Source organism: Elephas maximus, chromosome 19 (genome assembly GCF_024166365.1).
Source record: "Elephas maximus indicus isolate mEleMax1 chromosome 19, mEleMax1 primary haplotype, whole genome shotgun sequence".
Classification (NCBI taxonomy): Eukaryota; Metazoa; Chordata; class Mammalia; order Proboscidea; family Elephantidae; genus Elephas; species Elephas maximus.
In genome coordinates, this window is record NC_064837.1 from 8,233,501 (window position 1) to 8,246,926 (window position 13,426).

The window sequence follows — 13,426 nt, forward strand, 5'->3', positions numbered from 1 at the left end:
GGTGATTTCCTCTTCGGTGTTCTTTTTGTTGGTGTAGAGGAATCCAACTGATTTTTGTATGTTTATCTTCTATCCCGATACTCTGCTGAACTCTTCTATTAGTTTCAGTAGTTTTTTTTTTTTGAGGATTCCTTATGGTTTTCTGTGTATAACATCACGTCATCTGCAAATAGAGATAATTTTACTTCTTCCTTGCCAATCTGGATGCCCTTCATTTCTTTATCTAGCCTAATTGCTCTGGCTAGGACCTCCAACACAACTTTGAATAAGAGTGGTGATAAAGGGCATCGTTGTCTGGTTCCCGATCTCAGTGGGAATGCTTTCAGGCTCTCTACCTTTAGGATCATGTTGGCTATTGGCTTTGTATAAATGCCCTTTATTATGTTGAGGAATTTTCCTTCTTCTTCTTTTTTTTTTTTTTAATTGCCTCTTTAATCTCTTCTCTTTTCATGGGTCTGCTCGGATTTTCTATCTCTGTGTTAGTTTAGGTAGGTAGTGTGTTTCTAGAAAATTGTGTATTTCCTCTACATCCTCAAATTTGTTGGAGTACAATTTTTCATAGTATTCTGTTATGATCCTTTTTTATTTCAGTTTGGACTTTTGTAATGTGCCCCATCTAATTTCTCATTTGGGGTATTTGCTTCCTCCCCTATTTTTCTTTTGTCAGTTTGGCCAGTGGTTTGTCGATTTTGTTGATCTTTTCAAAGGACCAACATTTGGTCTTGTTGATTCTTTCTGTTGTTTTTGTATTTCCTATTTCATTTATTTCTGTTATAATTTTTAATGTTTCATTTCTTCTGGTGCCTGTGGGCTTCTTTTGTTGTTCTCTTTCTATTTGTTCGAGTTGTAGGGCTAACATTTTGATTTTGCCCTATTCTTCTTTTCTGGTTGTGTATTTATTGGTATACATTAACCTGTGAGCACAGCCTTTGCTGGGTCCCAAAGGTTTTGGTATGACATGTTTTCATTCTCATTTGATTCTAGGAATTTTTTTGATTCTGTCTGTGATTTCTTCTATTACCCAATTGTTTTTAACCAAGATGTTATTCAGTTTCCATGTATTTGTTTTTTTATTTCCTTGCTCTTCCTGCTATTGATTTTTACTTTTGCGATATTGTGATCAAAGAGAATGCTTTGCATTATTTCAACGTTTTGGATTTTATTGAGTGTTGCTTTGTGGCCCCAAATTTGGTCTATTCTGAGGAATGTTCCATGTGTGTTGGAAAAGAACGTGTACTTTGCTGCTGTTGGGTGCAGTGTTCTGTATAATTCTGAGGTCAAGTTGGTTGATTTTGGCCTTTACGTCATCTATATCTTCTTTGAGTATTATGTATTTCTTCTTATGTCAATTTTCTGTTCAGACCCTGGTGGCATAGTGGTCAAGTGCTATGGCTGCTAACCAAAGCATCGGCAGTTCAAAACCACCAGGCGCTCCTTGGAAACTATATGGGGTAGTTCTACTCTGTCCTATAGGGCTGCTATGAGTCGGAATTGACTCGATGGCACTGGGTTATGGACCTGTTGCCCATTTTTCTACTGATGTGTTTGTGTAGATATGTAAGACCATTTTATTTATGTTTTAAAATTTGCTTGCAATATGTCACTTTTATCTTTTAGTTTTATTTGACGTGTTTGAGATGTACAAATTTTTTTTGGATTAAAATTGTATGTCACTAAATTTTATGTTGTTAAAATGTATCCACCTAAATATTTGGGAGTTATTTATTGACCTGTCAGTGATTGAATAATATCTATACGCCTACAGGAAGACCAGTTAATACAACTATTTTTCAAATTTATGTGCCGATAATGCCAAAGATGAAGAAATTTAAGATTTTTATCAAATTCTGCAGTCTGAAGTTGATCAAACATGAAATCAAGGTGCATTGATAATTATTGGTGATTGGAATTTGAAAGCTGGAAACAAAGAAGAAGGACTGGTACTTTGAAAATATGGCCTTCGTGTTAGAAATGATGCCAGAAAATTTTGCAAGACCAATGACTTATTCACTGAAAATGCCTTTTTTCAACAACATAATTGGCAACTATACATGTGGACCTCAGCAGTTGGAATACACAGGAATCAAATTGACTACATCTGTAGAAAGAGACAATGGAGAAGCTCATTATCATCATTCAGAACAAGGCTGGGGACAACTGTGAAACAGACCATCAACTGCTCATATGAAAGTTCAAGCTGAAGCTGAAGAAAATTAAAACATGTTCACGAAAGTCACAGTACAACCTTGAGTATATCCCATCTGAATTTAGAGACCATCTTAAGAACAGATTTGATGCATTAAACATTAATGATCAAAGAAGACCAGGCAAGTTGTGTGATGACATCAAGAACACCATACATGAAGAAAGCAAGAGGTCATTAAAATGACAAGAAAGAAAGAAAAGATCAAAATGGAGTCAGAAGAGACTATGAAACTTGCTTTTGAATGTAGAATAGCTAAAGTGAAAGGAAGAAATGGTAAAAGTAAAAGAGCTGAACAGAAGATTTCAAAGAAAGGCTCAAGAAGACAAAGTAAAATATTACGATGAAATGTGCCAAGACCAGGAGATAGAAAACCAAAAGAGAAGAACGAACTTGGCATTTCTTAAGCTGAATGAACTGAAGTAAAAATTCAAGCTTCGTGTTGCAATATTGAAGAATTCTATGGGCAAAAAATTGAATGAGGCAGGAAGCATCAAAAGAAGGTGGACAGAATACGCAGAATCGCTGCACTAAAAATAGTTGGTCAACATCCAACCATTTCAGGAGGTAGTGTGTGATCAAGAATTGCTGGTACTGAAGGAAGAATCCAGGATGCACTGAAGGCATTGGCAAAAGTCAAGGGTCCAGGAATTGATGGAATATCAGTTAAAAGATTTCAACAAAGGGATGCAATGCTGGAAACACTCACTCCAATGCAGAATGCAGAAATTATTGAACAATGATATTGTTCAATACTAAAATTATACTGAAGATATTTAAAAAATCATTGTAGCAGCACATTGACAGGGAACTGCCAGAAATTCAGGCCAGATTTAGAAAAGGACATGGAATGAGGAATACTGTTGTTGATGTCAGATGAATCCTGGCTGAAAGCAGAGAATGCCAGAAAGATGTTTACTGAACTTTATTGACTATGCTAAGGCATTCGACTGTGTGGCTCATGACAAGTTATGGATAACATTGCGAAGAATGGGAATTCCAGAACACTTAACTGTCCTCAAACATAACCTGTACATTGACCAAGAGGCAGTCATTCAAACAGAACAAGGGGATACTGCATGGTTTAAAATCAGTAAAAGTATGTGTCAGGGTTGTATTCTTTCACCATGCTTATTCAATTTATATGCTGAGCAAGTAATCTGAGAAGCTGGACTATATGAAGAAGCAGCATCGGGATTGGAGGAAGACTTACTAAAAACCTGTGATATGCAGATGATATGCCTTGCTTGCTGAAAGTGAAGAAGACTTGAAGCACTTACTGATGAAGATCAAAGACTACAGCCTTCAATATGGATTACACTTTATTATATATAAAACAAAAATCTTCTCAACTGGACTAATAAGCAACATCATGATATATGAAGAAGACATTGAAGTTGTCAAGGGTTTCATTTTACTTGGATCCACAATCAATACCCATGGAAGTAGTAGTCAAGAAATTAAACAATGTATTGCATTACACAAATCTGTTGCAAAAGGCCTCTTTAAAGTGTGAAAAGCGAAGATGTCACCTTGAGGACTAAGGTGCACCTGATCAAAGCTATGATATTTTAAATCACCTCGTATGCGTGCAAAAGGTGGACAATGAATTAGAAAGACCGAAGAATTGACGCACTTGAGTTACAGTATTGGTGAAGAATATTAAATACACCATGGACTGCCAGAAGAATGAACAAATCTGTCTTGGAAGAAGTACAGTCAGCATGCTCCTTAGAAGCAAGGATGGTCTCACGTACTTTGGACATGTTATCAGGAAAGACCAGTTGCTGGAGAAGGACCTCATGCCTGGTAAAGTAGAGGGTCAGGGAAAAAGAGGAAGACTCTCAACGAGATAGACTGACACAACGGCTGCAACAGTGGGCTCAAACATAGCAAGGATTGCGAGGCTTTCACAGGACCAGACAGTGTTTTGTCCTGTTGTGTAAAGGGTCACTGTGAGTCAGAAGTGACTTGATGACAATTAACAACAACTACATTTATGGAGATACATTTATTTCGTTTATAATTTTACTTTTTCACTCTAATTATGTATAGTCTTGTATCTGATAAACTTATACTTTCTCTTGCTCCCTCATTAAACCGTAATGTCTAGATATCTGAAAAGCGTGCATATTCACCTTGTATTCTCTACCATGCTAGCACACTGAAGGTATCCAATGCATTTTTGTTAAACTGTAATGGGAAAATCCATGCCTTGTACACAGGGTCATATTTGGGGTGACATTCATAGTGATTCACTATGGAGGGTACAAGGGGTCACCTGCTTTGTGTCTGCATTAGAAGACACCTAACTACACTAATGAAAGGTAAAATTATGGTGCTAAGATATTCAAACCTTGTCTTAGTCTATAATAGAAATGCCACGAGTGGATGGCTTTAACAAAGAGACTTATTTTCTCACAGTCTAGGAGCTAGAAGTCCAAATTCAGGGTGCCAGCTCCAGGGGAAAGCTTTCTCTGTTGAGTCTGAGGGAAGGTCCTTGTCTTCAATTTTCCCCTGGACTAGTTGCTCCTTCGTTGAGGAACCTGGGTCCAAAGAACGCACTCTGCTCCCAGCACTGCTTTCTTGGTGATATGATGCACACCCGCCCACCACCCCACCCCCCGCTCGCTTCCATTTCTCTTCATCTCTTGTAAGATATAAGGTGGTATAGGCCACACTCCAGCAAAACTCCCCTGACACTGGATCAGAGACAGGACCCCAGCAAGGGTGTTAATCCTCTTTAACATAAAATTACAATCACAAAACAGAGGATAACCACACAACACTGGGAATCACAGCTCAACCAAGCTGACATGCATCTTTGGGGGACACAATTCACTCCATGACAGACCCTCTCTTTTGATTCAGAAAAGGTGGGGCAGGGATGGATTAGTAGAGCCAAGTATGGAGGGGGAAGAGAAGTCTGGGCTACCCCATATCCTAGAGGTATTCTGGAAGGCCTGAACTCAACATGGCCCATGCTACTCAATATCTAAATGGGAAATGCATCATTAGTGAGAAGTTTGCAAAGAAGAATGGTTAAGTCTGCAACTGTCAGCATTAGGCTCCAGCTGGGGACTCATTAACAACCTCTGATGAGGGCAAAGGATTCTGCATTTAAATTACAAAATTTAAAAAGAAGATCGATATTCTAAAGGGCTCCTGGGCCAGAAAGCCAAGGCAGTCTAAGTTAAACCCATTAATGAATTTCTGGGAGATTAAAAACAAAAGCTGAAGATGCACCACAGCCCAGCTGGAGGAAGCTGGTTTGTTGAAGACAACGCGCACACACACACACACACACACACACACACCAGAGAACGGATAGGATATGTGGGACCCAAGGGAAGTACATCTGAAATTCTCTTTTTGTTACTAATTGTTAGCTGATTCTAAGCAGGGGGAGAATGAGACAGGAAATTTATATGGAAGTGAAAAAACAAAAAGGCAAAGAAAAAGACAAAGAGTATGTCAAAAGCAAGAGAAAAGATCCAGCTTAAGGATGTAAGAAAGATTAGAGCAAGAATCTGCAATGGTGAAGAAAGTCAGTAGAAGAGCAAAATGGTATTATTAAGGGAAGAAAGCAATAGTTCAAAGACAAAGACACTAACATTTACTATTAGGTGAAAAACAGTTTACATAATACACCAAGGAGCCTGCAAAGTAGGCATTCTTATTACCCTCATTTTCCAGATGGGAACATCTAGGCTTGAGAAAGTTAAGTATCCTTCCGAGGTCTCGTAGCCAATTAATGGCAGAACCAGGATATGAACCTGGGGCTGGCTCTGCTACTGTAACCCATGCCCTGAACCACCACGTGGAGCTGTTGTATTGGGCTCAGCACAGAAGAAACTCAGCAGCAGAAAGGAAAGCTGGGGAAAGGCATAAGGGAATCAAACAAAAGAAAATGTTAAGAAATCAAATGGCAAGAACAAACAGCCAGACAATAAAATCAGAGTGAGCAGAAGCTTTATTGCGCTGTGGAAACAGGCTTTTGCCTCAGCCCCTCAGTCCTGTGGGTTTCTGGGCACACGCATACAAACTCCATTCTTCTCTGCTCTGCCCTTCTCCCACCATGTGCCTCAGAAGGTGGAGCCTTCTGAGTGTGTCCAGCACCAAAGTGCGTTGGACACTGTGTGGGACAATGCAAGGCCATGGAATCATATGACCCTCTTCGGTTATCTGTGTTTTTCACTGTATTGTTTGGCTTTCTATTTTCTGGTATTAGAAGAAAATTCAGGCACCTGGCTGGTAAACAGAGCCAGTAAAGAAGGGGCAAGGAGCCCCTGGGAAGGGAGGGGAGATGCAAGGATGAAGGAATAGGAGGCCAATAGTTTGAAACAAACGTACAGCAAATAATACATCCAAATCAATGTCTTCAGAAGTGCCCCCTCAAGGAAGTTCATTATTCCAATTATTTTGCCATTATTAAATGCAGTTTGGAAACTATCTTCCGAGTGTTTTTAGGAGCCTCAAAAGAAAAGCTGGTTTTCATAGTCACCCCTTATTTTTGCTTACAAACAATATTATTCAATTTGATTACCCCAACATGAAAATGCATTGCATCACTTGCTGTCATCTCAAATTAAATTCACCTTAAGGGACAAAGATTGCCTGCACTGAGGCAATTCAAGACTATAACACAGGCTCTGATAGCACTTAAAGGGGGTGAAAAACACCCACTGACGCTTCCCAAGACGAGTTATTCAACTGACATTTTAAAACCCTTACTTATTTATTGAATACCTGCTTTGCAAAACTGAGGGAAACCCTCAATGAGATGGATTGACACAACAGCCACAACAGAGTTCACACATGCCAACTATCATGAAGATGGCGCAGGACCAGGCAACATTCAGTTCTATTATACATAAGGTTACCAGGAGTTGGAGGCAGTTAAGAGGCAACTAACACTATGGACCGAGCACTGTCCAAGGTATTGAGGACACAGTGGTGAATGAGACAGTCTATGTGCTCAAGGAGCTTAAATTAGGTTAAAACCCAATGTTGCCAAGTCAATTCCTACTCATAGAAACCTATAGGTCAGAGTAGAACTGCCCCATTGGGTTTCCAAGGAGCAGCTGGTGAATTCGAACTGCCGACGTTTTGAGTAGCAGCTGCACTCTTAACCACTGTGCTAAAAAAACTGTGCTACATTTGGTTAAAACCCAAAAAACCAAACGCACTGCCGTAAAGTTGATTCCGACTCATAGTGACCCTATAGGACTGAGTATAACTGCTCCATAGAGTTTCCAAGCAGCGCCTGGTGGATTAGAACTGCTGAGCTTTTGGTTAGCAGCCATAGCTCTTAACCACTACGCCACCAGGATTTCCACATTAGGTTAGGGGGAGACAAAAATCATATGAAGAAGCATCATGGTGTGATTGTCAAGAGCACAGACTCTGGAGCCAGGCTGTGTGAGCGTAGCTTTGATTTACCCATTTATAAAGTATACTACCTTAGGCAACTTCTCTTATCTCTCTGGGTCTCAGTTTCCTTATTTATAGTATAGGGGTAATAATAGACCTTATCTTCTTTGGGGTCATTATGAGGATTTAATAAATTTCTAATGCAAAGCACTATGTATCAGGCCCAGAGCTCTCTGTAAGCGTAGATGTAAGTGTAGCTCTCCCATCTCATATGTGTCATATCAAATGCTGTCTTCTCATGAGGCCTATCTGATCACCCTGTTTAAAACTGCAGTCACCCCAGGATGCTCTATTCCTCTTCCCTCTCTGTTTTTCTCTATGGCTTTTACTTGCATACAACAAAATAAGACTTACTGAGCACCTGCTATGTTTCAGACATTGGGTATCTAGCAGTGAACAAAACAAGGATCCCTGCATTCATACTGAGATTGAATAGTCAATAAATATTTCTGGGTGGATTAATAAACAGATGACTGAATGGATGAATGTAAACAAATAAGAGCATTTAACCATGTCAAATGTAGTGGGCGGGGGGGGTCAAGTAAGATAAGCTGAGGACATAGTATTGGCAATGGCTTTACCAAGAGGTAGGTGTGTGGTGACATGTTCAACTGGTGAGAAGTGTGCTGACAGAAGATGAGAGGTGAGGAAGTGTAGACAAGTCTAGTCAACACTTTTGATCTGTTTTGTTGTGAAAAGGAGCAGAGAACAGTGGGTAGTAGATGAAAAGGGATCTAAAAGGCAAGGAATCACTTATTTGTTTATGATAAATGACAATACAGCCTGTTTTTATGCAGATTTACATGATCCAGAAATTAGTGAGAGGGAAAGAAGAGGAGGGAGAGATGGAGGGGGAAGGAGAGAAGGGAAGAGAGAGAGGGAGGAAGAAGAGAGGATTGCAGGGAGGAGGAAAGTCATTCAGGAGGTGAGAGGAGACGGATACAAACAAGGATGATTCATTTACCGAAATAGGAGGAAATGCAGGCTTTGTGGGTGGGGTACAGGTGGGATGCAGATAGGCTGTTAGATTTGATGGTGAGGAGGTGTGAGAATTCTCTTCCGGTTGTTTTCATTTTCTCAGTGAAATAAAAGATGTGCTCACCAACTGGGAATGAAGAGGGGGAGGCGTGTTGGAAGTTTGTGAAGAGAGGAAAAAAGTGTGATGGAGTTGTCGCAGGATGGGGAAAAGAAAAAACTGCCCAAGATTGTGGAGGAGGATTTCTAACAGGGCGGTGGGTCCATTTTAGGTTTGTGGCTGAAAATATGAAGCAAAACCAGTCAGTGAGGTGAGGGATTTTTCTTCAGCAATGTTTAGCTGCCTAGGGGCAGGTGTGGAATAAGAAGATGGTGGAGCTTAACAAGAATGAGGTTTTATCACATGGATGTAATGACAGGAGAGTCAAGGGAGCTTGCACTGGCATGCTGGAGTCTATGGTGGTTAAGGAGAAAAGTAGAGACATGGTGGGAGGGATAAATGACTTTGAGAAAGGGGCTGGATCAATGAAACAGAGTCTTGATGAAGTTTTAGAACAGATGCAATAGAAAACTAAAGTGAGTCAGTGGAAAGGTCACCAGCTAGTGGGATGTTTGAAATTGAGATTTTGGAGGTGGGTCCATTATTAACGATAGAAGCTGTAGGGGAGAAACATGTGAGTGAGTGCGCCGAGGTGGTGACATGGGTTGAATTGTGTTCCCCAAAAATATGTCAACTTGGCTTGGCCATGATTCTCAGCATTATGTGATTGTTTGCCATTTTGTCATCTGCTGTGATTTTCCTATGCATTGTAAATCCTGCCTCTATGATGTTAATGAGGCAGAACTTAATCTATAAGACTAGGTTATATCCTAAGCCAATCTCTTTTGAGATATAAAAGGGAGAGGCGAGCAGAGAGACATGGGGACCTCGTACCACCAAGAAAGAAGCTCTGGGAGCACAGTACATCCTTTGGACCTGGGGTCCCTGAGTTGAGAAGCTCCTAGGCCAGGGGATGATTAATGACAAGGATCCTCCTTCAGAGCCGACAGAGAAAGCCTTCCCCTGGAGCTTGTGCCCTGAATTTGGACTTCTAACCTCCTAGACTGTAAAAGAATAAGTTTTTCTTTGTTAAAGTTATCCACTTGTGGTATTTCTGTTATAGCAGCATTAGATAACTAAGACAGGTAGGTTGGAAGAAAACATCACTAGAGCTAAGAAGGCCAGGGAAATGACAGACAAGGCATTACACAAACACATGGTTGAGGAGTGAAAGATGCGCCAAGCACAAGAAAATTGGAAAATGATGAAGAGTAGCTAGATCCAGCAGATGACAGTAACAAGGAGAGGTACTGAGTAGGACAGTCTGATTACGTGTGCTTCAAAAGAACTGGACTTGGGAAGCATAAAAGAAGAAACAGTTTAAATGCGCCATTGGGATGGGAGGGTGGGAAGGGCACTTACCCCTCTGTAGGTTCTGGGGTACATAGGATGGGGAAGTAAAAGTCAGCTTTCTTCAACCTCAAGGCTCAGTTAGGCTTCAGTTAGCATTAGACAACAAAGGCACGGTTCAGAAAAGAGGTTGGTGATGAAGCAGAGTTTTCTCCTGAGGACCACGCCAAGGTCAGGATGGAAGGATTTCAGACAGGTGGTAAAAAGACTCAGATGCAGACTGTAAAGAGCAGGGTAGGGACAGCACTGGTGTAAGCATGATTTCTCTGGGAGCCTTGATGACTACTCTCAGTGATTCATTTAATAGCAACAACACTCAGAAGGATATGTAATTTTTGAAATACTCAGGCACTGAAAAAAACTTTTCCTCCACTATGAGATAGCACCTCACACCCACTGGGATGGCTATCACAGAATATGGAAAAATGACAAATGTTGGTGAGCACGTGGAGAAATTTCAACCGTCATACATTTGTGATGGGACTATAAGACATTTCAGTTACTGAGGAAAACAGGTTGGTTGTTCCTCAAAACATTAAACATAGAATTACCATATGATCCAATAATTTCACCCCTAGGTGAAATACCCAAAAAAGTTGAAAGCAGGAATGCAAACAGATATTTGTACATGAATCTTCATAGTAGCACTATTTGTGATAGCCAAAAGGTGGACACTGCCCAAATGTCCATCAGTGGATGAATGGATAAACAAGTTGTGGTACATCTATACAGTAGAGTATCATTCGGCCATATAAAGGGATGAAATACTGGTACATGCTACAACGTGGATGAACATTGAAAACATTATGCTGAATGAAAGAAGCTAGACATAAAAAGTCACAGGCTGTATGATTTCATTTATATGAAATACCCAGAATAGGTAAATCCACAGAGACAGAGAGCAGATAGGTGGGTGGCAGGGTCTAGGGGGAGGTAAGAGTGGGAAGTAACTATTTAATGGGTTTGGGGTTTTATTTTGGGTTTATAAAAATGTTTTGGAGCAAAGGTGGTAGTTGTACAACATTGTGAATATACTAAATGCAACTGAATCGTACACTTTAAAATGGTTCATTTTATATTGTCTGAATTTCATGTAAATAAAAAAGAAATGTGGGGAAAAACTCACTAAATCTCCTGAGCTGTTCCTGTATATTCTATGATCTCATATCTACCCTTGGTATCACTGTGATCAAGCCAAGCCAAGCTGGTTGCCGTTGAGTCTATTCTGACTCAGGGCAACCCCATGAGTGTCAGAGTAGAACAATGCTCCACAAGGTTTTCAATGGCTGTGATCTTTCAGATGTGGATCAGCAGGACTTTCTTCCAAGGTGCCTCTGGGTGGATGTGAACTGCCAACAATTCGTTTACTAGCTGAGTGCTTAACCATTTGCACTATTCCCAGGGGCAGTAAATGTCAGAAATGGAAATAAATCCAGTTCTGCCTGAGTTCAACACTCTGATGCCCCACAGAGCCATCTTGATCTGGATTTCTGAAAGTGTCCTTAAATACCTTAAACACCCACATGAGAGCCCAGAGGTTGAGAAGAGGAAGCACTGAAGAAAGGAGAGAAGTACACTTACATGTGGCGCATGGCATCCTCAAAGAGAACCAGGTCCATCACTGTGTTGACTTCGTTGTGGTTCTCCAAGGCTTCCACCAGGGTCTGAGTCAGAAGTTCCCATGACTGTACAGGCATGTACTTGGGCTCACCAATACCATTTGCAAAGTGGCAGTACATGTTCAGGTTTTGGGTCTGCTCCATAGTCTCTTCAATATCCTGGCAATGAGACATAGGGACAAGGACCTTCCTTACTGACTCCCAATTCTGGTTCCATACAGAGTGGAGACACCTGATTTCCTTTTCCTTCCTGCACACTCCCTGAAAATGAAGCAGGAGTGCTACCTCCAGCCCTTTCTCCCTCTTGAGAAGCCTTATAATGTGGATGTTAAGCATTCATTTACCAACTTCATGACATCACGGATGACATCGTTATTCCTTGTGATCTGAGGATGGGAAATGAAGGTGGGATAGTAAGAGCCCTTTTGGGAGCGGAGGAATGGATGTGGACCCGTGGGTGGATCTTCCTAAGCAGAGCCTCCCAGTATTGGGTGAAGGGTACCATGTCTCACCTTCCCCACATTCATTCCAGCAGGTCTTTTTCCCCCATCCATCGCAGTATGAAAAACCATCCTTTCCTCTTTCCTATGAGATTTCACATTATAGGTTTCCAGCCCCAACTTCATAGGCTCAGTCTAGAGAGCTTGGTTTTTGAAGAATGTGCTATCAGCCATCCTAAGGTTTCCTCAGAATGTTCTACTAGCCATCTTTAGGTGACTTTTTTTTTTTTTTTTAATGGGGACATGGGCAATCTTAAAGCATTTAGAGTAGAATCCTTTATTTAAAAATCTTTCATAAGGATTTGGGCTTATTGAGTGTCACATTTTGCCCAAAGAACAAATCTTACCATGTACATATAATAAATACCTAGTAGAACACAATTGGAGTCCCTGGGTGGTGCAAACTGTTAACACATTAGTTGCCGACTGGGAGGCTGGAGGTTTAAATTCACCCAGAGATGCCTCGAAAGAAAGGCCTGGAAATCTATTTTCAAAATTCAGCCACTGAAACCCTATGGAGCATAGTTCCATTCTGACACCCATGGAGTGTCAGAACTGACTTGGCAACTGCTTGTTTGGTCGGTTATAACACAATTAAAAGAAATGGACTCTGTCTCTTCACCATCAATTTATCCTCTAAGTATTGAAGAGGCAGCTAATTTTAAAATTTCATGTTACAGCAGACAGAAAGAAACTACTTATTTGTCAAAACCCAAAACATCTGAGAACTCAGGTAGGAAGAAAGATTGTAGAGGAGATAACTCCAAAAAAAGAATAGATCTTCTAAGGCACAGGTAGGGAGCACTACCAGGATGAGCCATTCTTTTTTCCTAAGCTCAGGCTAGAAGGCCCATCTGGGAAAGAATTATCTACCAGCAAGGACTGTGACCAGAGCATAAGTCACTGCAGGATTAGCCTTGTAAGCCCATGGGACAAGATTCATCAAACCTAACATAGGGAAAGTGAGGATAAAAATACATCTATAGAGAAACCAGGACTGCTGTCTGGTTTTAAGGAGGAAGGAGAAGAAAAAGTTAAATAACCAAGAGTTGTTATATTTTGTAGAAGACATCAGAGTCACAAAAAACCCTTAAACTTCTGTTCTGGCTTTGCCAGACAGGGACAATAGGATATTCGGAAAAGATGTAAATGCAATACAGGAGAGCTTTCTTGCTAGTTTGGAGTCCCTGGTGGTACAAAAAGTTAATGTGCTACACTGCTAACTGAAAGGTTGGAGGTTTGAGTC

General features: G+C 40.7%; 1 protein-coding gene across 9 annotated transcripts in view; it reads right to left on the bottom strand.

Moving 5' to 3' along the window:
* DNAH9 (dynein axonemal heavy chain 9) overlaps positions 1–13,426 on the bottom strand; it is a 468,295-nt gene that overhangs the window by 193,685 nt on the left and 261,184 nt on the right. For all 9 annotated transcript variants that reach the window (XM_049859546.1, XM_049859547.1, XM_049859545.1 and 6 more), the window contains one exon: positions 11,643–11,839. In XM_049859546.1, the coding sequence (XP_049715503.1) occupies positions 11,643–11,839 (197 nt within the window). The remainder of the gene's footprint in view (positions 1–11,642; positions 11,840–13,426) is intronic.